General features: G+C 51.5%; 1 protein-coding gene and 1 long non-coding RNA gene across 2 annotated transcripts in view; one reads left to right on the top strand and one right to left on the bottom strand.

The window, feature by feature from the left end:
• LOC120380239 overlaps nt 1-5,097 on the top strand; it is a 68,457-nt gene extending 63,360 nt beyond the window's left edge. The window contains exons 3-4 of the long non-coding RNA XR_005587664.1: nt 767-922; nt 5,027-5,097. This is a non-coding gene — a long non-coding RNA (uncharacterized LOC120380239). The remainder of the gene's footprint in view (nt 1-766; nt 923-5,026) is intronic.
• On the bottom strand, nt 916-23,311 carry KIAA1755 (KIAA1755 ortholog). The gene is made up of 14 exons (XM_039497770.1): nt 23,053-23,311; nt 18,584-18,781; nt 16,457-17,855; nt 16,140-16,334; nt 14,867-14,990; nt 12,604-12,697; nt 9,124-9,210; nt 7,633-7,749; nt 6,865-6,963; nt 5,613-5,761; nt 4,138-4,276; nt 3,653-3,772; nt 2,702-2,893; nt 916-2,178 (listed from the first exon to the last, which is right to left on the bottom strand). Exons 1-14 carry the CDS (start codon nt 23,053-23,055, stop codon nt 1,150-1,152), a joined length of 3,945 nt encoding a protein of 1,314 aa, XP_039353704.1. The 5' UTR covers nt 23,056-23,311; the 3' UTR covers nt 916-1,149.
• Between the last annotated feature and the right edge of the window lie 220 nt (nt 23,312-23,531).

The following is a 23,531-nucleotide window of genomic DNA, read 5'->3' as shown; positions in this document are numbered from 1 at the left end:
AGTGTGCAAACTGCTAACAACTGTCACTTGCATGTACAGTCTCTGTAATAGTGCATGCAAGTTATGTCCTGCATGCTTGAAAGTCTATCCAGGAGCCAATCTGAAATGTCCACCCTTAGATTAAGGAGAATAAATGCCTGTCGGCTGGGGATGGATTACGGGTACAGCCTCAGAGGAGTAGAATCCGACATTTCTTTTTTGGCTCACTGAGAGGATACTGAGCACAGCTGCTAAGAGAAGATGAATCAGGACTGGATTTTGGTGCTCACCTTGAATTTATTCCTCTGGCTCCTCCTGCAGCAGTAGAAGCACCCAAGAAGGATTTCTGTTCGCAGTGGGAACAGACCCTGGGGGCTGTCTGACTGCAGGCTGGAATGTAGTTTCCTCTGCACTGCTCTACACTGAGAGCCCTGCATTTTGGGTTTATTATTGGTAATAAAATTAGCCTTGTGTAACAGGGACAAAATATCACAACCCAAGCTGCAGCAGCCCCATAGACCAGGAGGGAAAGGAGACAGTAAAAACATGTGGGCAGGAGGGAAATTCCACTGGGCAGGCAGGGGAGGTGGGAGGAGGAAGGAGGGATTTGGTGATCGCTCTGTTGTGGTTACAATTTACACTCCGAGGCCTGGCGGCTCTGGACAGGGGAAGGTTCAGCAGTGAGGAACACGGTGCTCCAGCGGGGGCCCAGGGGATGACTGGTGGGGCTCAGGGAATATGGGTGTTGCTAGAAGAGAAGTGACCAAAGTGTCTCCATTTGCCCTAGGTTTTTCTCCTGCGGTTACTGAATGTGAATAGTACCATGAGAACGTCATTGTTAACTCGGCCAGTACCCTGCGCTTCCCCAGCTGCAGGCCTTTCACAGGAGGACCACAAAGCACTTCGAGATTGTTAATTAACTGAGCCTACAGCTCCCCGGGAGGTAGGTAACTACTGTTATCCCCATTTTGCAGATGGGTAGAAGTTAGGCACAGGGGAGTTAAGTAACCTGCCTAGGGCCAAGCAATGAGTCAATGGCAGGGTAAGGAGTAGAGCCCAGTAGGTCTGATGCCAAGTCCTTGCTATAACCACTAGACAGCACATCCACTCTGTGGCCAAAGTTGCCAGGGCTGGAAAGACAAAGCCAACCCAGTTTCGAAAGAGCTGGTTTTACTCAGCATCCGCTTTTTCATGGCTATTTGTGTGGTGGTTTTCCAGATATATGATCCCCGGGGGCTTTCCCAGCGGCCCAGGCAGTCTAGGACTCACGAGTTCCATGGGCAAAATGAGATTAGTTGTTGAAGGGTCTTGGGCCGAGTTCTGTGACTCTGTATCTTCAGAAGAAAAGCTGCCATGTCTGGACACCTGAAAGTATTGGGCTGCTTCCGGCATCTTACCCCAGTGCTGCTGACCACATGTGCTGTGGGCTGAGCAAGGCCCATCACCCAGGGACTCACTCACGCTGTCCTGAGGAAACTGGCCAGGGTCTGGGCAAGAGGCTTGGGAAGGAAGAGTCAGAGGAGGCTTCTGAGGGGGTGCCCCGTGGAGGCTTTCTAAAGCCTCCGTGCTGGGATTCGGAGCCAGGGCTTCTCTCTGTTCAAGATCAGCTCCACATGCAGCACTCAGGGGAGACTCTTCAGCTGTTATAGAGCCTTGATAAATACATCTGCCCTCCTGCTGAGAACACCTGGGGTCCCTGGGATCTACACCTAGGGCAGAGTCTGTGGGCAGATGTGGTTTTAATTCTATCTCACTCCTTGCTCTGCATCCTGATTCTTTAACTTGTGTCTTGCTTTCTGCTGAGGCTTGGGCAGGGTTGGAAGTTGATTTGCAAACACGAGGAGCTTTACCTTGGACTCTGGGGCCTGATTTAGCAGCAGCTGAGCTGAAAGAATCCTCCTCCCCACTACAGTCTGGCTCAAATCCTTGGGCCTCCTTGAATTTTTCCAGCATCTCCTCAAGGATCTGCCTGGTTTCTTGACACTTCTGCCATGTCTTGTTCCATACTCCTAGTCCTCTGCAGCTGTGCATGGTGCAGGCTTGTACTTTCATCTCTTGGAACCTCTCTGCTGAAAACTCCACAGAGAGCTTCTGTAACGATTTCTCCAGGCATTGCAGGGCCTCCCGACTCGCTGGCTGTCCCTCTCCAAGCTTCACATGAGCCATGTGAGGTTTGCAGGCAAGGTTCAGCGATGTTATCTAGAAAACAGAGCAATCGTTTGTCGTTTTTCCTTGTCGCTCATCTAGAATGTGCTGTCTCTCCTCCCCCAGGATCCCACTTGCTGCTGGTGCAAGAACCTTCTCTTATAACTGCAACATCCTTCCCATGCTCGCCACCTAGTGAACTTTTCTCTCTCTCTCCAGACCTCATTTCCCACTTGCTTATTTATCCCTCTGTAACTTCTCTCATCCCCTGTTCTGCTGCAGCCCCTCCACACCGACTTCCTTCTGGAGTCCTACAGAAATTCCATCATAATCACCAACCTTGAGTTTCTCCACCGGTTTCTCTCTACCAGTGTCAGGAGAGCACATCCTCGGGGAGGTGGGGGGGTGGGGGGCTCCGTTTCCTTGCTATGCAATCGGCGCTGGAATCAAACTACTTCCCTGCTCATACATTTCACACTGTGCCCTACAGATTCCCATCTCCTGGCTGAGAGCAATGTTGTCTGGTTCCAGTTTGCTGCAGGGTAACAATCTGGAGCAGTTAGCTTAGCACAGTCACCTTGTCGTAGAACCTGCAGAGGTTGAGCAGAGTTTCCAGCTCAGCCTGCTGCCGCTCCAAGTTCGTGTAGAAACTCCTCAGTTTGGCCTGCATGGTACCTCTGGCTGCCTGGAAGGCTTGTGCCTCTGGGAACATGGAGCCTTGGAACTCAGCAGCTTCCTTACACAGCACAAGTCCATGGTTGTAGTGAGCCTAAAGGAGGATACAAGGGAAATGATCTATTCCTAAATAGGCTCTGCTGTCTTAATTGTGGGGGCCTTGTTTGCTGAGGGCCAGGAGCTCGGCAGCTGGAAGATTCCAGCATCAAAGTCAGAGGAATGTTCTCTGTTTGGGCACAAGCCATTTCTGGGTGCCAGGAAGCAGAAGAGAATCATTCTGTTTTGGGAGGAGATAAGAATGGAGGGTCTCATTCTACACTCCCCACGCTGAGACCTCATTTAATTCGGTGCAGTGCATGGGGCTGCTTGTTTGGGTCAATTAACCAGAAGCCTCAGTCTCCATAGAACCTCTCCTGGGCGTCCCCACACAGCACTGGACCTCCCTTGGAACAGAACAACTGTCCTCCAGAATTGGAGGCGGGGAGAAGGGATGAGGAGGCAGGAGTGTTAGGGGTCGGAGCCCATACGTGGTCCAGAAGTATAAGGATTGTCTCACATTTGGGACTAGCGCTGTGCAACACTGGGAACCTCCTTGCAAAAATTTGACCTGACAATTAAATGTTGATGGGCCCATTATCGCTCAAATGGTCAAAAATGGTATTTTCTGCAGCTCTGTAACAATACTGGGCCATTTGTAACGAAATTGCAATGCAATGTGAGAAGCTCTAATTCTAGGGTTTTCGTATTTCATTCTGAGTATCTGGCAAAGAGCCCTAGCAAGGACCATGTTCCAGACATAGGCAATGTAGCTATAGCCAGGATACAGGTCATAGAAAAGCATCCTCAAACATACTGTAGCCTGCATCAAGAATTCCTTGAACTGCTGGTAGGATCTCTCTGGGCTGTCCGGGCTCCATTCCTCAGTGCTCAGCTCACGGAGCCAAGAATCTCCTTCATCAATCCCGCAAGTGAGCTATAAAAAGAAATAAATGGGGTTTCCATGAGATCTCAGTTATTTAACAGCTGCCACGACCCTGGGAATTTCCCCTCCTTCCCTTGGGTCATCCAGATTTCACAGAGTATGTGAACATATTTTTTCCAGTAACCTAGTAATTAAAATCTGGGCTTCAAGAAAATCTTGTTCTCCAGGTTCCCTTGGTATCAGTAGCCCAGGCTGTGGGCAGAGAAGTTTATTTGTTTCACTCAACTCTGAAATCTTTTGCTCTGTCACTTAGTGACTGGGTCCTGGATTTGATGAATGAGATTCAGCAAGTGTTGCCATGGTAGCCAAGGTGCAAGCTGTCCTTTCCGGCAGCGTGTCGTGGGGAGAGCACTCACCTTGCCGAATTCTGCCTCAAACTCCCGGATCTTTCGGAGGAACTCCAGGCTCTCCAGGCAGCTGTTGGATTTTGTCACCAAAGTGTGAACTTCTTCTTCCACTTGGTTGTAGAGGCCCATGGCTGAGTCCATGCTGTTCCTTAAGAACAAAAAGGGTGACAAATATATCTGGCCCGTCTCTGTTCACCTACAGCGTATCGGCCACTGGTGTGCGAGGAGACCATCCATCCCTCCTAGAACTAGAGCTACAGGTCAGGCACAATTCCTAGTAAAGAAACCAACAGAGGGAGTCCTCTGAGCATCACAATCCCTTAACTGGGGAGAGGGGAACCCTAACCTACGCCCGTGTGCTCCCTGGAGCTGGGTTCTAGTTATGACTCTGATGCACACTGTTGGGCGCTGAGAAAGGTCACGTGCAAAGATTGCTCTGCTGGTTGGCACGGTGGCACCGAAGGATTGCATGTGCGGAGTGGAAGAGCCGCAGTCCCGTTCCGCCGCAGTGTAGCCCAGCGTGGGAGCCAGAGCTGAGGTCACAGGGGTTGTAACTTGTAGGTGATGCTTTGCCACAAGCTGAGCCAAGCTGCTAATGTTTCTAATTCCATTAACACACCAGGGGACTCTGGATTTGCACCTGTCCAGAAAACCTCATTGTATCACTCTGTGTGGGACCAGTTTGTGCCCACAGACTGGCCGGCCCTGGGGCCAGGTACATGTTACTCTCCAGATGTGTGGAGCCCTGAATAGCTGCAGGTGTAATGTCAGGTGATTGCACATGTCAGCAATCTCCCAGTTACAGCGAGCAGGTTGGAGTTGGATGTTGGATACCAGAGGGAGGGATGGCGCTTGCTAACTCTGCTCTCTATCCCCTTGGAAATATCCTCCACCCCAGCTGGTGGCAGAGGAGCTCAGGCAAAGGAGTGGGGGACAAGTGGAGTGAACTGAGGGAGAAAGACACCGGCAGGGTTTGTGGTGTGCGGCTGGCTGGAAGCAATGTGATCGTATTGGGGAGCAGCGCCATCTAGCAGCCCCACTGGAAAATAAAATGAAATAACATTGGACGGCGTCTGTTTAAAGTTGCATGGAATGGAGCTCTGCAGGGGACAAGAGCTCCGTCTTCCTAGTGACACATGTTCTCAGCCCAGGGAGAAAATCCTCACCCTGCTCAAGCCAACGGTGCCTGGTCGCCTTCCAGGCCTGTGCTGAGCAGGGCGGTGGAACCACTCCTGGGAGCTCGGGCCTCCAGCTTGGTGGGGAGCTGGCAGAGCTAGGCCTGGGCGAGCGGGTGGTGGTGGGAACACCTTGAAGGGCTGGCGAGAAGCCTGTGCTGGAGGGTAATGGGCTGCATTGACCCCAGAGAACGGACGAGGAGCAGGGGCTCTGCAATGCCAAAGGCACGAGCATCCTGAAGCCAGTAGGGTGAGAGCTCGGTGCTCTGTGTCCCTCTTCTGGGGCAGAGATGGCTCCAGTCTCCGTACCTGACATCCGGTGAGAAGCTGAGCCGGGACGCCTCCTTCCTCAGCCTGGCCAGCGTGGCCCCACCCTCTCTCTGCAAGCCGACTAGCTGCACGTTGCTGAGCACTGCCTTCATCAGCTCCCGGTATCTCTCCCTGCACTCGGCTGCCTCCTGCCCGAGGATCAGAGACACACACGCTTGTCACTGGGATTGTCCTTTGCCCCATCACCCTCTGAATCAACAGCATCAAGTCGGCTGTCGGGGGCAAAGGTAAGAGAGGGGACAGAGCCTGAGGACGGAAAAGGCCTCCGACCTGGGGAACAACATTTCCACCAAATGGAGTTAAATGCCAAGTGCCACGTAAAACACACATTGTCCTGCAGAGAGAGCCCTGGAGGAGCTAGCTGAATCACAGACTGCCTAGGGCAGGTGCGGAAGCTCCTTCACTGGAGGGTTTCAAAAGGAGGCTGAAGCCATCTGTCTTGGAGGGTTTAGACACAAGTCCTGCACCATGGCAGGGGGTTAGACTAGATGACCCTTGAGGTTCCTTCTAACCCTATAGTTCTGTGGTCCCTTGGTCAGGGGATCCCAATGTGCTTTCTGAGCATGAGACAGTAACAAACTCTATGCAGAGATCACCTCATCCACCACTGACTGCAACCACCTTTGGGGTGCAACATGGCAGCTGTCTGTGTCCAGTGGGACCTGCACAGGGGCTTCAGGCAGGCCGCTTGGAATGATATGGACTGGAATTTGACAGGGCACTAGAGTTCACGCTCCTCCTCTTGCCGACCTTCCCATGGAATCTGCAGTGACCACAAGTAATCAGGACCCTGGTGTTAAGTCTCAGCCAATAAACAGCATCTTCAGCAGAACAGAGCATCACACCAGCCAGGTCTCCCGCTCCAGCACAGATTCACTATGGCCGCTGCATGCAGTTCCTTGCAGGTCTCCTGTCCAAGCAGTGACCCAGCCTGACCTGACTTAGCTTGTGGGCTGTGCCAGCTGAACAGCACAAGACTGGCTCAAAAATTGTTTTGCAATATAATAATTGATTCTTTGCTCTTAAATACTGATTACGCAGCAAGCAAAGGCTGTGGGACAGATTCCCTGCTGCTTTTGATCAAAGGTACCTAGAGAGTTCCTCTGGCTCTCCCGGTGGGCAGCAATGGCCCAGGGCTGGATTGCCAGTGGGCATCAGGAGATGGCAGCACAGGACACATGCTGATGTTTTGGGGGATATCCTGTTTGGAACTCGGAAGCATGGCTGTTACCTGCATATCCTCTGGGAAGTCGCCCTTCTCCAGTTCCTGGATGGAGCTCTGCAGTAGCTTGGAGGCCTGCTTGAGATCTGCCACGAAGGGATGCAGCTTCTACAGAGAAGGAAACACAAGTGGGTTGGCCTGTCCCGGGCCAGGAGGGCTGGCGGATGGATGGCAAGACAGGCTTAGAGGAGAGAGGGGGAAAAGGGTTAGGCTGTGTGGATGTATAAACAGATGGGCAGTAGTTCAATGGCTGATAGGGAAAGAAGCAGGTGGAAATATGGATGAATAGCAGTGCAGCCAATAAGCAGGGTGGGAAGGTTAATTGCAGGGAGACATTGTAGATAATATATTTCTAAGCAGAACTGAGGTAGCTATTGATACTTAGCTAAAGTTCTGGGCCTTCTTGTTGATTTCTTGAACTTGTGTGTAATAGACGTGAAAACCGCTGCTTGCTTCAGGGCATCCCATGGGAACCCTCTCCCTTATCTCTCTCTCTCTCTCACACACACACACACACATGCTATTTTTGTGATACATTGAAACAGGGATGTACTTATTGTGATGTAACCAGTTGGCATAACCTGCAGCCAGATTCACTCTCTCCCCACAGTCGGGTGTTACGCTGTTATTGCAGTACCAGTAGCCTGTGCATTCTCGTACATTGTCTTCCTGCATTACCAAGGTACCAGGGATTTGCCAGTGATCGTCACTGTGAGTGTTATGCCCCCTGGCTGCTGCAAACACAAGGAGAAAGCTAAAGGCCATGATAATAGACACCTGGAAGAATTGAACCCACTCGTCGTGGCTGTAAGGGAAAGTACCATCCAAGTCTGGTGTCAGCTGGGTGCTGTCGACGTAGCGGCCCAGAGCTCTGAGGGAAGTCAGCAGCTCCACCTGCAGGAGGGAGGGACATGGCTTTAAATTCTGTGGTGAGCTCTTACAGAGGCAGGTGAGAGTGGTGGGTAAGAGTTTGGTTTGGCAAAGCTTCCCCAAGGGGATCCTGCAGCCTTTGGGCATGAAAATACCTCTCTCCTTCTCCAAAGGACCCCGGCCGCCTGAATCTGCAAAACGGGGCTGGAAGAGTCAGAAGGAGAAGCTGCTGGCTGAGATTCCCGGCTGTCCGCTCCTGCCTGGCTTTGCTGTAAATCCTGAATCCCACATGCAATGTGCTGGCTAGGTGCATGCAGCTGTGTCTCCCTCTAGCGAGCAGAACTGCCTGCTAGGTATCGGCAGCAAATGAGTCAGTTCCTCTGTTGGCTCGAGAGGAAGAGAGGCTTGTTTGGGTAGGTCCTGGTTCTATCCCCATGCAAGACCCTGGGGTCTGTGTGCAGCTGCGGTTTCTTCCACGCAGTCTTTATTCAGGCAAACGCCCGCTGAGTACAGACCTCCGGGTGTTGCCCACTGGGGACTCGACCCAAAGCCCACTGAAGCGGCTTCAACAGGCTTTGCATGAGGCCTGGAGGGAAAAGCTGTTCTCCTTGGCATGTTAGCAGTTCTGGTTCCTTCCCAAGAGCCTGAACCCAGCACTGGCTCAGAAGAAGTCACTGTCTCTAGGTGGAGCTCCCTGGGGCTCTGTGGTTTTCGAATGCACAGCAGAATGCTGGCATTTTAGTAAATCTGCCAGGACAGCCAAGCTGGGTAATCGAACTCATTAATATTTCACATTATATTAATTAAACAGAGCAGCCTTGAAAGAACAATAAACTCTTCCAAGTTGTGAGTTATTATCCTAATGCCCGTGTCCAGCATGTGGAAGTAACTGGGAAAGTCCTTGGCTTCCCCTGGGTGGCTGCAGTCCATTACTGTCGTCAGACAATGTGAGGACTGCAAGAATTACCTGCCTGGGAGACAGACAATAGGATAAAGGCCCCACAGACAGAGAGAAGGGCACCTCTCCCTGCTCCTCATCCGAGACAGGATCCAGGTATTTCATAACAAGGGTGAGGACTGTGCACATGGGCAGGCTCTACTGACAGTGTCATGGGAATAATGGAACCTGAGCTCTAGCAATGTGACCAGGACAGACAGACAGAATCCATCTAGTCACTGCTCCTGCCAGCACAGATGGAGCCCCGGTGAGCTAGGCCAAGGTGGAGATGAGGTGGGGGAGCACCTCGGTCCAGCTCCATCCCCCTGACTGCAGAGACGAGGGAGGAAAGGAAGGAACCCTCCGTCAATACAGACTCTGTCCTCCTTGCAGGAGAAGGTGCAAATAGTATAAAGACGAGTCTAGGGAGCAGCTGCAGAAGACGCTGCTCCAGTCCTCACCTGTATTCCAGGTAACTTCTCCAGGTGTGCAGCCGCCTCCTTCTCTGCCAACAGCAACACACCATGGATGGTGGCAGGTGAAGATCTCTGCAGGGGAGGGCAGAGTAAATGTCACTCCTTGCAATACAAGAGATGTTACGAGTAACAAGAAGGGTTTCTTCAGGTATGTTAGCAACAAGAAGAAAGTCAAGGAAAGTGTGGGCCCCTTACTGAATGAGAGAGGGAACCTAGTGACAGAGGATGTGGAAAAAGCTAATGTACTCAATGCTTTTTTTGCCTCTGTCTTCACGAACAAGGTCAGCTCCCAGACTGCTGCACTGGGCAGCACAGTATGAGGAGAAGGTGACCAGCCCACTGTGGAGAAAGAAGTGGTTCGGGACTGTTTAGAAAAGCTGGACGAGCACAAGTCCATGGGGCCGGATGTGCTGCATCTGAGGGTGCTAAAGGAGTTGGCGGATGTGATTACAGAGCCATTGGCCATTATCTTTGAAAACTCATGGTGATCGGGGGAGGTCCCAGATGACTGGGAAAAGGCTAATGTAGTGCCCATCTTTAAAAAAGGGAAGAAGGAGGATCTGGGGAACTACAGGCCAGTCAGCCTCACCTCAGTCCCTGGAAAAATCATGGAGCAGGTCCTCAAGGAATCACTTCTGAAGCACTTAGAGGAGAGGAAAGTGATCAGGAACAGTCAGCATGCATTCATCAAGAGCAAGTCATGCCTGACTAACCTAATTGCCTTCTGTGAGGAGATAACTGGGTCTGTGGATGAGGGGAAAGCAGTGGACATGTTATTCCTTGACTTTAGCAAAGCTTTTGAGACGGTCTCCCACAGTATTCTTGCCGGCAAGTTAAAGAAGGATGGGCTGGAAGAATGGATAGAAAGCTGGCTAGATGGTCGGGCTCAACGGGTAGTGATCAATGGCTTCATGTCTAGTTGGCAGCCGGTATCAAGCGGAGTGCCCCAGGGGTCGGTCCTGGGGCCAGTTTTGTTCAATATCTTCATTAATGATCTGGAGGATGGCGTGGACTACACCCTCAGCAAGTTTGCAGATGACACTAAACTGGGAGGAGTGGTTGATACGCTGGAGGGTAGGGATAGGATACAGAGGGACCTAGACAAATTAGAGGATTGGGCCAAAAGAAACCTGATGAGGTTCAACAAGGACAAGTGCAGAATCCTGCACTTAGGACGGAAGAATCCCATGCACTGCTACAGGCAGGGGACCAACTGGCTAAGCAGCAGTTCTGCAGAAAAGGACCTAGGGGTTACAGTGGACGAGAAGCTGGATATGAGTCAGCAGTGTGCCCTTGTTGCCAAGAAGGCTAATGGCATTTTGGGCTGTATAAGTAGGGGCATTGCCAGCAGATTGAGGGATGTGACCATTCCCCTCTATTCGACATTGGTGAGGCCTCATCTGGAGTATTGTGTCCAGTTTTGGGCCCCACACTGCAAGAAGGATGTGGAAAAAATTGAAAAGAGTCCAGCGGAGGGCAACAAAAATGATTAGGGGGCTGGAGCACATAACTTATGAGGAGAGGCTGAGAGAACTGGGATTGTTTAGTCTGCAGAAGAGAAGAATGAGGGGGGATTTGATAGCTGCTTTCAGCTACCTGAAAGGGGGTTCCAAAGAGGATGGAGCTCGGCTGTTCTCAGTGGTAACTAATGACAGAACAAGGAGCAATGGTCTCAGGTTGCAGTGGGAGAGGTTTAGGTTGGATATTAGGAAACACTGTTTCACTAGGAGGGTGGTGAAGCACTGGAATGGGTTACCTAGGGAGGTGGTGGAATCTCCTTCCTTAGAGGTTTTTAAGGTCAGGCTTGACAAAGCCCTGGATGGGATGATTTAGTTGGGGTTGGTCCTGCTTTGAGCAGGGGGTTGGACTAGATACCTCCTGAGGTCCCTTCCAACCCTGAGATTCTGTGGTTCTATGACATCCTCTGCTTACTCTGCACGTGACATTCAGTCCTGGCATTGGGAAACACTCACCAAATACGGGACTGTGCGAGAGACCCTCATATCCTGAGCAGTTCAATGCTGCTGTTAGAAGCCCGAGAAAAAGCTCCTGAGCAGAGCTGGGTGGGAGATGCGCCCCATTTCCCCCAAACCAGTCACTTGGGCCAGAACCTGTGTAGAACAGCACAGCGCATCCACACCCTGGCTGTGTCCACCTCCCATGAGCAACCCAGCAAAAAGCAGCAGGGGAATTTCTATGAAAAATCCTGTATTCATACTAGAATGGCATGTACGGTCATCCAGGCTGGGGACAGAACGAATATCCTGGGACTTATTTGACCAATCACAAATGAGCACAAAGCTCACTGAAGAGACCTAAAGCAAACCCAAGCAAAATGCAGAGTTGATGGGAGCTGTGCTGGTGACAAGCTCTCTGCCCTGTGCAGGAACACAGGGCACTTCTCTGAGGTGCCCGGGGCTCAGGCACTAAACACCTGCATTACGGTGCAGGGTAATTATTGCAGAGTCATTTTGGCAGGTGGGCCAAGTTAATGCCAGCCAGGACTTGCAAGGGGCCCAGGAGGTCCTGCCGGGAATCCTTAGGAGCAGCTGCGAGAAGTGGAGATGTACGTGGCGCTGTTGTGTTTGAATTCCAGGTATGGGATAAGCTTGGACATGAGCTCAGCGTCTGGATGCTCCATTGTGGATTGGTCCATTCACAGGGGCACTGATAGATTCTGCAGCTGACTGTGGCTACTGGAAGCAGAGAGAAACGTAGTAACCCCTGATTGACAAGCGACTTGGGCTGGGGTTTGGACAAAGGATTTTCTCTGCTGGTTTTAGAGTGTGCAGAGACAGAGAGGTTGGGGACAGAAAGATGCACATCTCCGGGCTACTCGAGCTAAGCCTAGCGTGATTTTGGGGTAGCAATGAGCATCTTTTGTGCCCCGGGAGACTATAAACAGTGCTTTGAGTCTGTCCTCCACGTGTGCGATCTGTGTATCCACAGGTGGCAAGCAGAGAATTGTAGTGGCAACTTGAGACCAGACAACCAGGAAAGTGCAGGAGTGTAGCACTGACCTCCCAGACAGCTGGGGGCTGGATGCATTGACGGTTCCCCAGGAGATCAGTAACTGGGACTGTGAAGGAGGAGACTGGGCGGGTGTCCCAGGGAGAGCAGGGGCTACACAGTGTTTCCTAGATAAATATATCCCGCTGCAACAGAGGGTAACTGAGACCTGCCTGAATAAATGTTCTTGGGGATGCTTAGGGCAAAGAGTGTGGATGAGATAAAAATCTTAGCCTCAGGCCATTGCAGACAAAGGGACTGTCAAAGGATCAGCTGTAGGCCTGTAGGCCACCCAATGCAATACACTCCAGAGGGAATTCGAGAGTTGCTTTAGGGACAACACTGCTGAACTTTACTGATTAGCTGGACAGAGGATCTCGCCCACCCAAATCGACTGTGCTTTCCTGGGCCCTCTTATCCCTCTGAGCTCACGACTGTACAGAGACCAGCGTGTACCTGGACTGATCTGATTGCCGTGTGCAGGGTTGGGGAGGGAGGCTGTCTCCTGGCATCCACCACAATGGTCAGCCCTCTGTCCCTTGCTTCCCTCCTAGGGAATGAAATAAACCACAGTGAGCTCCCATTGGAAGAAGAAAACGGCATTAATTCAGACCCTCAGCAGCTGCTTTGGTTTTCCCCATCCCTGCTGGAGAGGAAATGCCCCACTTTCCTGAAGGCCCCGTCCTGGGGTCTGTGTGCCTGCGCTGCAGTGGAGAGTGAGTCTCCCAGCTTGGGCAGATGGACTCGTGCTAGAGAGCTCGCACTAGTGCACCAACAATAGCAATGCGGGCAGTGGAGGCAGCAGCTTGGGTGCTCCAGCCCCTAGGCATCAGAGCCCGAGGTTGGGTCCATGCTGAATGTCCGTATTTCTGGTTTTAGCATGCTCACTCGAGCCCACCAGCATGAGTCTATCTGCTAGGCTGGGAGATCACTTGTCACTTCCGGCCTCAGTGTAGACATGTGCCCGCTGACATCTGGTCAGGGGAAGTCTAAGGGCCTCCTTTCCCCTGAGAGCTGCTGTCCCGCTCCCTTCTCCCCCACACTTCAAGTTGGCACCTCTGTCCTCGCCCTCCCAGCCATGCAGTAAGTCAGGGCCCGCGTGAGAGCCCAGACTGAGGCCAAGAGGGAACGTGAATTCTTCCAAAGCTGTAGCACTACTTTAAACCAACCAACAGGAGGTGCTGTGGCCCATCTCCCCACCCTTCTCCATTCCAGACCAAAGCTGAGGGAGATACCTGCTGGATTTAATGGCACTGAACCCCCAAATACCTTGCTTGGATTACCCCAGGCCTTCTCCTGCATGGAGGCAGTGAACAGTTCATCACTTCACACCTATCCCTCTAGGGGTTATTTTACCATCAGCAGCATAGGTGGCTTTGGGGGGTGGGGGGGTGTTTTTCTAGATAACGGGGAAGGGCTGGAGCAATCCGAAGACCCCAGAAGCAGAGCCTGATTTACCAGTTAAGTGAAGGTTTCAATGGACTGTAGAACTCAAATTTTCTCTTCTGTGAGGGGTAGATGGCCTTGCCTGTGGCTGGTCCTGGTTTCTAGACTTGATTACTTCACTCTGGTGCACAATGGCTAATGACATTGACAAAGAGGTATGTGGCATGTACATTAACCTCTGACTTAGTTACATATTTCAGTGACTCCTCCTGGGATTGTCTCTCAGGCTGAAACCCTGGGACATGAACATCAACTCTTCCCTTTCCTCCAGAAATCTTCTGGGCATTTGGCCCTGGCCAGCCTTCTGCCCCATGGCAAGAGCCCCACCTCTGCTCTCTCTCTGCCTGCTCCCCCCAGAAATGCCTAAATACACCCAACATCACACACGCTATTTATCTTCACATCCAACAGCTGCCATGGGATTTCAAAGGACGGGTGGAAAGAACGCCTGAACTACCCACGCAATGTCCAATGAGCTCCAGTAGGGGGCAGTGGTGCACGTTCCAGCATGTGTGCGGGTGGAATCCATCCAGCTATACAGGGAGGGTTAAAAGCCCCCAAATGACCACAGCGAGCAGTTCCGGAAATAATACCGTTCACAGTAATTAACTGGGCCCTCTGAGCGTTGCCTGCAGCCTACAGCCATCCGACTCCCTCTTGCCAGGCAGCGGATGGGGGTGCAAAGCAGGCAAAGGAGCGAGTAAGGATGCCCAGCTCCCAGGCAGAACCCGCCCCCTAAACGCCATATTCCCCAAATTCCGTTAACCCGTGTTTACCTGTGACTATGCTACTGCCTGAAAGGCATTGGAACGGGGCACGCAAGCCACCACACATGGCAGGAGGAGGTTAATGGACAGCTGGAGGCTGAGTCAGCCCAACTGAGATACCTGGAGCAGAAGTCTGGCTTCCAGGGGAAAAGGCAGAGCCCTGCTCAGTTGAGGGGAGCAGGCAGAGAGAGCAGAGGCTGGAGAAGGCTGGTCAGGGCCCAGTGCCTAGCAGATCTGCCCGAGGAAAAGGAAGAATTTAAGTTCATGTTGTTTCCTCCTTGTTCTGGAACTGGGGTGCCCTGCAAGGGGTAGAACGGGAAGGGACCTGCCGGAAGGCTAAGTCTCTGCAACCCAGAAGGTGTTGGAGGCTGGGCAGAGCAGTGGAAGACAGGCTGGGAAACCGAGGCTGAGTGGCTGCTGCGCCGGGCGATGCTGCATGCAGGTGCTCTGCTAAGGTTATGCTGTAACATGGATGTTGTGGGAAGGGTGCTGTGTTCGCCCCTTACCTGGGGATGGAGCAGAGGTAAAGGAGGAGCTGGGCTACCTCTCTGGCGGAGCACCAGGTGGCTTCCCATGCTCTGCTGCTTGTGGTCACCTGGATCAGGGCCCTGCCAAGCTTATCTGTGCTCCCTGCAGCCAGGAAAAAGCAAACAGTGAGTTACCAGTTCACAGTATTGCCACGCCCACGTGTTCAGGAGACCTCCAAAGCCATCAGATTGACTTGAAAATCATGCGATTGTTCGAAAAACAAAACCTCGGTTCTTTTATTTGCCTTCTCTTTTTGAGCCTTTAAGAGTCACATTTTGAAGCTGTTTTCTCTCTGCAACCATGAAGGCTAGAGACATGCTTTTTCTTAAAACAAAACAAAATAAAGCAGAGTTTCAACCTATTCCATGATTCCAGGAATTGGGGCTTCAAGGTAATCACTAAGGATCGGGAGACTTGGCGATGTTAAGTTTGTTGTGGAGTGGGAGACCATGGACAATCCAAATGTCATCTACTGCGTCCTCCCTTGAACTGCTCCATCCCACGGCCGCATGCTTTCCCTGAAAGCCCTTAGGGAGTGCTGCTTGCGTGGTACAGCACCTCCAGTACATCTCCTTGGGGACTTCATGGAAGAGCTGCGGCAAATACTATTGGCCTAAACTCCCGCACGACCTCACTTTCACCTTGATGACTGCTGACGCCTCAGGTTTCCGCCTGGTCTGAGTAGCTGGCTGGGGTGGAGGCTCATGTGAGAGGGGCTGGAGTCTGGAGGAATTAGTACCATGTTGGTAGCTCTAATTCTGGCTCTGGGGGGCTTTCATCTGTGTCTCAGAGTTCTCATCTGTGAAATGGGGGGAGAATGTTTCTCTGCCTGCCTGGGGGGCTGTGTGCACTCATAAGTTAATGGCTGTGCCGTGCCTTCAGGAGATAAGAACTGGTTGGGGAATGTCTGGGTTTCCCCTAAGGCATTTTTTTGTTTCTGTCAAAAATGTTCAGGTTTTCATTGTCTCTCCCCCACCCCCCAATATTCAGTTAAAAATTAGTTCTCAGCCACTTAAAAGAGAAACATTTCAGCTGACCAGGCAAATATTTTAGTTTTATTGAAATGATCGGCTGAATTTTTTTGCCATTTTGGTGCTTTCCATTTTTCAACAAAACCCCTAAAAAATGTAGGACATTGGGCATTCCCTGCAGATATTTTCATTTTGACCACAAAAAGCTTTCATCAAAAACCCATCTGGAATGAAGAAATGCGAACAGGTCTAGTCATGATCCTGTCACTGGGTTCAGTACCTGGCAAACAAGCTATGCCCGAGTGCAAGAGCTCGGCACCGAGATCCTGCCATTGGGGCGGCCGTTGAGGGCTGGACTCTGCAGACAGGGGTTCTTGGGCAGGAGAGCTCACGGTGGTAACACAAAGACCGTTCTTACAGTTGGTGCCTTGGAGAGAGCTGATGTTGAAGAGAGACGCATCCGTCTGATCGGTACCTGGCCAGGGAAACAGATCAAAGATGTGTCAGAGTTTTTAGCTGGAAGGAGGCAAAGCTTGCACAACCTACTACCATGTTTGCTTTATACCCAGTTTTGTACAACCCTCTACTGGCTATTACCTTTCCCAGCCAGCTTAGCTCTGCTCATCCGGGGAGAGTAAATAGCCGACATCCTTTTCCGAGGCCCTTCATATTGGCTGGTACCAGACAAACTGTCCCCTGGGGATGCTGGTTGTCGTTGGCCTTTGAAGAAGGAGAATTTATGGCTGGCAGGGGGAGACTGTGACCGAGGGAGGTTTCTCCTCGCACCAGCAGGAGACTTTAGAAGCTTTAAGTATCCCTGCTTTGTCACCTCCTCGGCTTTCGTCTCCTGAGTCATTGCTTTCGGAGGACAGCCAGAGAGGAGTCTGGGAGCGGCTGCCTGGCCTGGCCTCTGTCTGGGGTGAGCTGGACTCTCTGGAACTGTGCTTGCTGAAGGGAACTCTGGTTTGGGCACATCAGACTCCTCCAGTATGGCTGCCATTAGCCCAGAGCCAAAGCTCACAGGGTTCTGAAGGGCGGCCACATAGGACTCACGGTATCGACACCTCGGCCCGTGGAATTTGGGGTCTCTGTTCAGTTTTCTCCTCAGACACGGTGTGCAGGGACCCTCCTCTGAACTCTGCCCTTTCCCACAGGTCCATTTTTCTGCTGCTGACCCTCTGTTCACCCTTGGAAGCCGTGATTTACGCTCTGATGGCACCTTTATTTCTCTAGAAGGTCCAAGTTGCTCAGCAGATGGTCCTGACTTGGCCAGAAGATCCAGCTTCATTTCTTCAGAAAACTCCAGCAGGTCAACATAGTCACCATCCAGGTCCTGGCTGATGATATCGCACAGGCTTGGCACAACAAACACACTGGGCTTCTTCCATGATCCTGCTTGGTCCACCTTGATGAGTCCTGGATACTTGCCCTGGCTGGACCTCCAGTGCACATCTTTGCAGTCTTGGCCATTACCCATGATGTTACCAGGTGGCACCTGAGCATCAGTCATGCAAAAAGACATTGTGCAGCTCTGTGATGCTGGCTCTACCATCACTTCAGATCTGCCACGGTCCAGTGCATGTGCTGGAAGGGACACTCCGACCTGGGTGGGACTTGGTGCTGCTTTGGGCTTGCTGATGAATTCTGGCATGGCTATCTTACTCCAAGGCACAGGGGCAATTCCCTTTTCTGTGGCTACCAGGCAAGTGTGCAGAGGTGCTCTCTCCAGGTCTCGGTTGATTTCCTCCAGCCACTCATTGGTAAATAGCAGCGTGTAGGAGGATTCAGGAACTGTTCTTTCTTCCACAGTGCGCAAGTCCTGAGAGAGGCACTTTACTGTGATGCAGGCAGATTGCTCTCCGTAGGGCTCTGCTTGGAGGTAGAAGTCTCCTGGGCGTAGTAAGAGGGGGTTGAGTGGGGCAAGGTGAATGACCACTTTCTCGTGAAGACACAAGGGCCAGCCTTCATGGAGAAAGATGCAGTTAAAGTAAGGTGCCTAAGAGAAGAAAAACACACAATGTTAACAAAATGGGATCTGACCAGCTTATTGTGGCCTAATGGATGGAGCGCCGGACAGGGAGACGGCTCTACCACAGGCCTGCTGGGTGATCTTGGGCAAGCCACTCCCCGTGCCTCAGTTTCCCTATCTGTAAAGTGGGGATAATGCGCTTGTCCTCCTTTGTAAAGTGCTTTGAGATCTACTGATGGAGAGCTGTGTAAGAGCTCGGGATTATTATTATTATATGGCCTTTGTTCCACAGTATGCGAGCACCTTGCCACCTGTACTGGACGATTTGTCACAGCCCCTGTGTGCGGCCGGGCCAGGCCATTATTCCTGTTTGGGGTGGGGTTAATGATGTACAGACCGACTCTGCAGTGCCACAAAGAGCCTCACAATGATTAATAAACCCAGCAGCCTGCCGGGGGTTGGGGAAGTCTCATCATCCCATTTTACAGATGAGAAAATGAGACCCTGAAGAGGTGATTTGCTGAAGGCCCCACAGAGAGAACCCAGGCATCCTGTCCTGTTCCTTGCTTAACTACCAGCCTGCACTGCCCCTAGGTGGGATATGATAGCACAGCGTTTAGAGTCCGCGTGGAAAGTTTGCTTCAGTGGGGGAAGCCTGCCTGCATCCGTGCACCCCCGGCAGGCCTGGGCCTGAGAGCCGGGCTCTGGGAAGGCTTGGGGGAGGTGGAGACTGGCGTTGTTGTCCATGAACTCACACAGGCTGCCTGCCGCACATGTTCAAAGAGGCGCTTGGCAGGAATCAGGAAATCAAGGAGGCAGCACAGCCCGTCGCCGTGGTAGTCGCTGTCGAGCAGGCGGAAGAGCTGGCTGAGGACGATTGGGGCTGTGACTTCAAATGGCGGGTAGAGGGCTAGCAGGGCGTTCTGCACCGCGGCATCGAGCGACCGGGGATCCTGCAGGGGAAATGCACCATCCATTAGACAGACCAGCACTAGCAACCCGCCCCCTTTGGGGACCTCTCCCACCGCCCCCAATTTAATATACATCATCCATCACTCGCTTTCCCAGCTCCCCACAGAGCCTCCAGACCGGCCCTCCAGCCTGGTGGGAGCGTGGAAGTGTCTTTAAAGGAGCGACACTGATTTAAATACACCACCGGGGCTGGCAGAGCCACATGCAATAGACGTGTTTCCTTGGGAGTAACCGTGCTTTTCTGGGACTCGGGGTACATTAGTTATGACACTGCTGAAGTGAGGAAAGGTCGAAAGGTCTGAGCGAATTGGGGAGATGCCACTAGCCTCACAGAGGACTGTCTTTTGAACAGGCAGGTTAAGGGGCTTTTGGTTTAAAGGGTTGCCAGTATGTCTAGGTTTATACTCGTTTGATTTGTGGTGGCTCTGAGTTTCCAAGTGCAGGCTCCAAATTCTAAACTCCTCCAAGTTCAGGAGTGTTCACACCTGGTGATTTGGCTCAGCCCATTATAGCGAGAAGGGTAGCTAGCGAGGTTAGACCCAGTCCCAACTGCCCCCAAATTCAGAGCTGGTCAGATCTAAGCTCTTTCTAAGACTGGCAGGTGTCTTAGAAATACAATCGTGTGGATGGGTGACAATGCATGAGGCTAGGCACCTTGATCCCTCTGGTTCAGCCTCATCCCTACATTTCATTGATTCCAAACCAATCACTGGAGAATCTGTTAGGAAATATCCTACATATTCTACAGCTCCATCCTTGCAAAACAAGACCCTCCAGACTAAAACAAGAGCCACCATTTGCGTCAGGCCCACTTAATGATGTTTCCAATTCACTGACCTGGCTCTGCAGAAGCAGTTAATTAAACAAACCCTGTTTCCAAGGCTGTGCTAATCTGACTGACATAACTGGTGCACCAAGGGAAGCAATCAGGATGAGTTCAGGTTAAATTTCAGCTGCTTTAGGAAAGCAATGGTTGTCAAATGGAAAAAACACATAACTAGTAAGGACAGACATTGGCTTTTCAAGCCTTTAGGAGGGGCTTTCAAGCTGTTCACAGAGAGTAAATAATAATGCAGCTATAGTAGCCTGAGACAGCTCTCCCAGAGCTAGCATTTGTGCAGGAACTGGACAGGCAGACAAATAAAGCCTTGACTGGATTTGCATGTATAGAGGCCCATAGGCACACACAAATGGAGGTTTCTGAGCATGCAAACCCATGGTCCTGCAAAATCTGGGCTGTTGGAAGCTGGTGGAAGAATTAACCCCAATGTACTTTTTAACTAGGATGTGTTGAGTTTTTATATATATCTAAAATCTCCTGATCTGTCTCTGTTCAATCCCTAGATAACAGAGAAGGCGCTTTTATCTCCTGCTGCCAAGCTTGACCGGCTACAGATCTGAGCTTCTTGACCTGGTAGGAAGGTCAGTCTCCAAATTTAACTGTACTTGATACGGACGAATTCCAAAGCTCTGAGCACAGCCTCAAGCAGAGAGGACCTTTAGTTAGCAGCCTTCCATTGATCCATTCAGCAGCTGTGTCAGCAACGGCTTCTGGTACTTGAATGAGCCCAGGGTCTGTGGCTGTCACACACTGGGGCTGAGGGGGTGAGACTGTCACACACATGTCGATGTTGGGGGCACTCGGGAAAGTGAAGTGGAATTATCCCAAGGTGTGAACATAGAGTGCACTACTTAAAGCACATTAAACCCCTGTGTGGACATGCTACTCCAGAAGTAAAGCTGCCTTGTCCAGCTTAGCTTAATTAGGTTTAATGGGTTTTAGCTAAAGCACTTTAACATCACACCTTTTCTGAGGAACTTTCCTAAGTGTCCCCAGGTAGACACACCTTGCCGTTAGATTCTCACTTCTCAGTGAGGCAGATTTCAGCCTGGTTGCAGAGCTCTGTTTACCATTTTAAAGTGAAGGCTGTGTCAGAGTTGACAGCTTTAGGCCTGGTCCACATGTAAAAATTAGGTCAACATAGCTGTGGCGCTCGGGTGTGAAAAATTTACACCCTCTGAGCACTGTGGTTAAGCCAACCTTGCCCTGGTATAGACGTGGCTTGGTGGATGGACGAATTATTCTGTCAGCCTGGCTACCGTAACGTGGGGAGGTGGATTCCCTACAGCAGTGGAAAAATCCCTTCCATCAATGCAGGAAGTGTCTACTACACTAAGGCCGCACAGCATGGGTGCAGGGCTGCAAAGCAAGGTTGTGTCACTCTGCTTCTGCCCTGACTGCAGGGGCCTCCTCTAGAGTGACAGGGGAGGCAGGGAGCTCTGTCCATGTGAGCCCATCCAGCCCAGTGCTGCCTCCTCGCCTCTGCTGAGATCTGGCACCCCCTGCAAACAGACACTTGCACAATACTTGGTTTTCTCCCCCGGTCAGATTTGTCGGAAGGGGCCCGGTTGGGTGCCTTTGGGGCATGGGTTTCCTACTCTTTTGCAGACTGTCTTGCAAGTCACTTCATCTCTCCATTCTGTCCTGCTGTCTGGGTACCATGGCACTTCAAGCCCCCTGTCTGCTGGTTCTCATGCCCTTCCTTGCTCTGGTGGATGGGGCAGTGAACGGAGCAGCCGGTGCTGTTACTCCCAAATCTCAAAGGGGAGCTTGGAATTTAGCCACCTCCCAGCAGCTGGTGAGGTACTGAATTCACTGGGAGTCCTGGTGCTGTAACAAAACAGAGATGAAGAAGTTCAAATCCCCCCCCCCTCCCCAAGATGAACCAGTTCAGATCCTAATGCTGTAATCTGTAAAGCAGCAGGGCCCTCTTACACCCGGGTTAAAGAAAATTGTCAACTGAATTTGCGGCCCCCATGTAGAGCAGAGAGGAGAGGAGGGTGGGATTTTACAAATCCTAATGACACGACTTTATTCTTGGTGTAATTCCACCAAGGTCAATTACACTAGGGATGATTTGGCCCAAGATGGCAAAACAACTTCATGAAATGTTACCAGAAAACCTCCCATCAGTAAATGAGTCTGATCTGGCTGTGAATAGAGAGCAGCAGCAGCGTATGGGCTATACCTGGAACCAGCTAGAGCGAATGGCCCAGGATAGAAGACTATGGAGATCTGTGGTTGGCGGCCCATACCCTGGTTGGGGTGACGGGCATGAATGAATGAATGATGCAGCGTGCAAACGCAAGGCGAATAGGGACCCTAACTAGGGAGTGATTAGAAACCAAAGGGAACTGACCAGTCGACTTTCTTTGACCAATTTAAGTGAAGTGCAAAAAGAAAACAAAAGTCACTAAGAGCATAAAGAGACTGAGATTTTATAAGTTATTTCCATTTCAATAACCTAAAGTGTAGTTCAAACGGAGACGATGCTCTTTCCCCCAAATCCCCATCTGTTTTTATAAAGCCGTCTGTCTGAATCTCCGGGAAGGGTTAGAGCTTCACAATAAATACAGTTTTGGCACAGTAAGGTTGTTCATTTAACTCTCAAGTCACCAAGCATACCGCTCCCTTTCCCTGATGCAGAGGTTTGAGAGCACTAACCAGCAGCCAATAACAATTCCACTCCCGCTGCTCCAGCTCTTACATCAGGGGAGTTTAGCCTGAGTAAGGACTGCAGGATCCAAACTTTAAAGACAAGTCAAAGCATTAGGAAGGCAAGAGACAGGTCATCAGAGCCGCTCAAGGCAGCACAGGGGCCACTAACAGTAATGCAGTCGGGACCCACGGAGTAAGGAATGTCATCCCTGCATAGCAAAGGGAGAAGTTATTAACACACATTCTCTGGCTCTGATTCCCTGCAGCCATAGCAAGGGAGTGCAGGGAGGTTTTAACCACAATGGTTTGCAGTCCCACACGCTTCCATCCAAACAGCTGCTAGTGATCTTTGTACCCTTCCTTCTACTTGGTGCCAAACGTCTGCTCAGGCTGCTGGAGACACGGGCTCTGCGTGAGAAGGGAATCCTCCCAGGCTCAAACGGTTTTAGAAGCAAGCTCTCTTGTCAATCTCTCTCCCCTTTCCCACCTGGCAAGCAGCGGCGTTACACCTGAGCGTTAGCGTGTCAGGGCTGACAGCCACACCCCATGTGGCACAAGCACACAGAAAGACAGGGCCTGGGGAAGGACAGAACCCGCCATGCACTGAGAGCGACAAAGCAGCAGGCTACTGCTAGGACTTTGCTGCAGGGCCAGGTGTGCAGTGTGTGTTGGCAGCAGGGGACGGAGGAGACAAGCAGACAGGGAAAGCTAGTGGGACAGTCATTACAAAGATACAAAAGCAGAAGGCATTACCATGTTTTACTAGGAAGTGGCAGGGAGGCTGGCGGGAGCAAGGAGGTAACTGCCCCTTCTCCCTGGAAGCTAGAAGTTTTCCTATTGCATCTAGTTGCCCTGCCACTCTCTTCAGTCCATGCAAGCGGCTCTTTTTCCTTCTGGCGGATCCTCAATGAAATCCAGGTGCCCTAGAAAAGTTGCAGCGAATCCAGACAAGGGGCAGAGGTGGCTCTGCCTGCATCAGCCCAGCCTCTGCCTCCGTACCTCCATCCCATTCCCGACCAGAGTAAGTCCGAGAGGATCCCTCCCACCCAGCCACCCACCTCTCGTCTCGTGTAGAAAAGAGCAAGCCCTGCTTGTGAAGGGGAGGGAGAGGGAGTGGAAAGGGGGAAGGAGGGAGGGGGCTGTCTGGGAAAGACGTCTTAGGCTCAGTCTAGTTCACGCCTGTGCTGCTTCATCTGCAAAACATTCACAGAGCAAGCCAGGCCCCAGGCACA

This window comes from Mauremys reevesii, linkage group 13 (genome assembly GCF_016161935.1).
Source record: "Mauremys reevesii isolate NIE-2019 linkage group 13, ASM1616193v1, whole genome shotgun sequence".
Classification (NCBI taxonomy): Eukaryota; Metazoa; Chordata; order Testudines; family Geoemydidae; genus Mauremys; species Mauremys reevesii.
This window is presented reverse-complemented; position numbering and strand designations above follow the sequence as displayed.

Bases quoted from the DNA above. Each gene is read 5' to 3' on its own strand.
- KIAA1755 (XM_039497770.1), bottom strand. The intron at 17,856-18,583 runs GTGAGTTCATGG...TTCTTCTCTTAG, and splicing joins ATGTGCGGCAGGCAGCCTGT to GCACCTTACTTTAACTGCAT. The intron at 3,773-4,137 runs GTGAGTGCTCTC...TTCTTTTTATAG, and splicing joins TTGAGGCAGAATTCGGCAAG to CTCACTTGCGGGATTGATGA.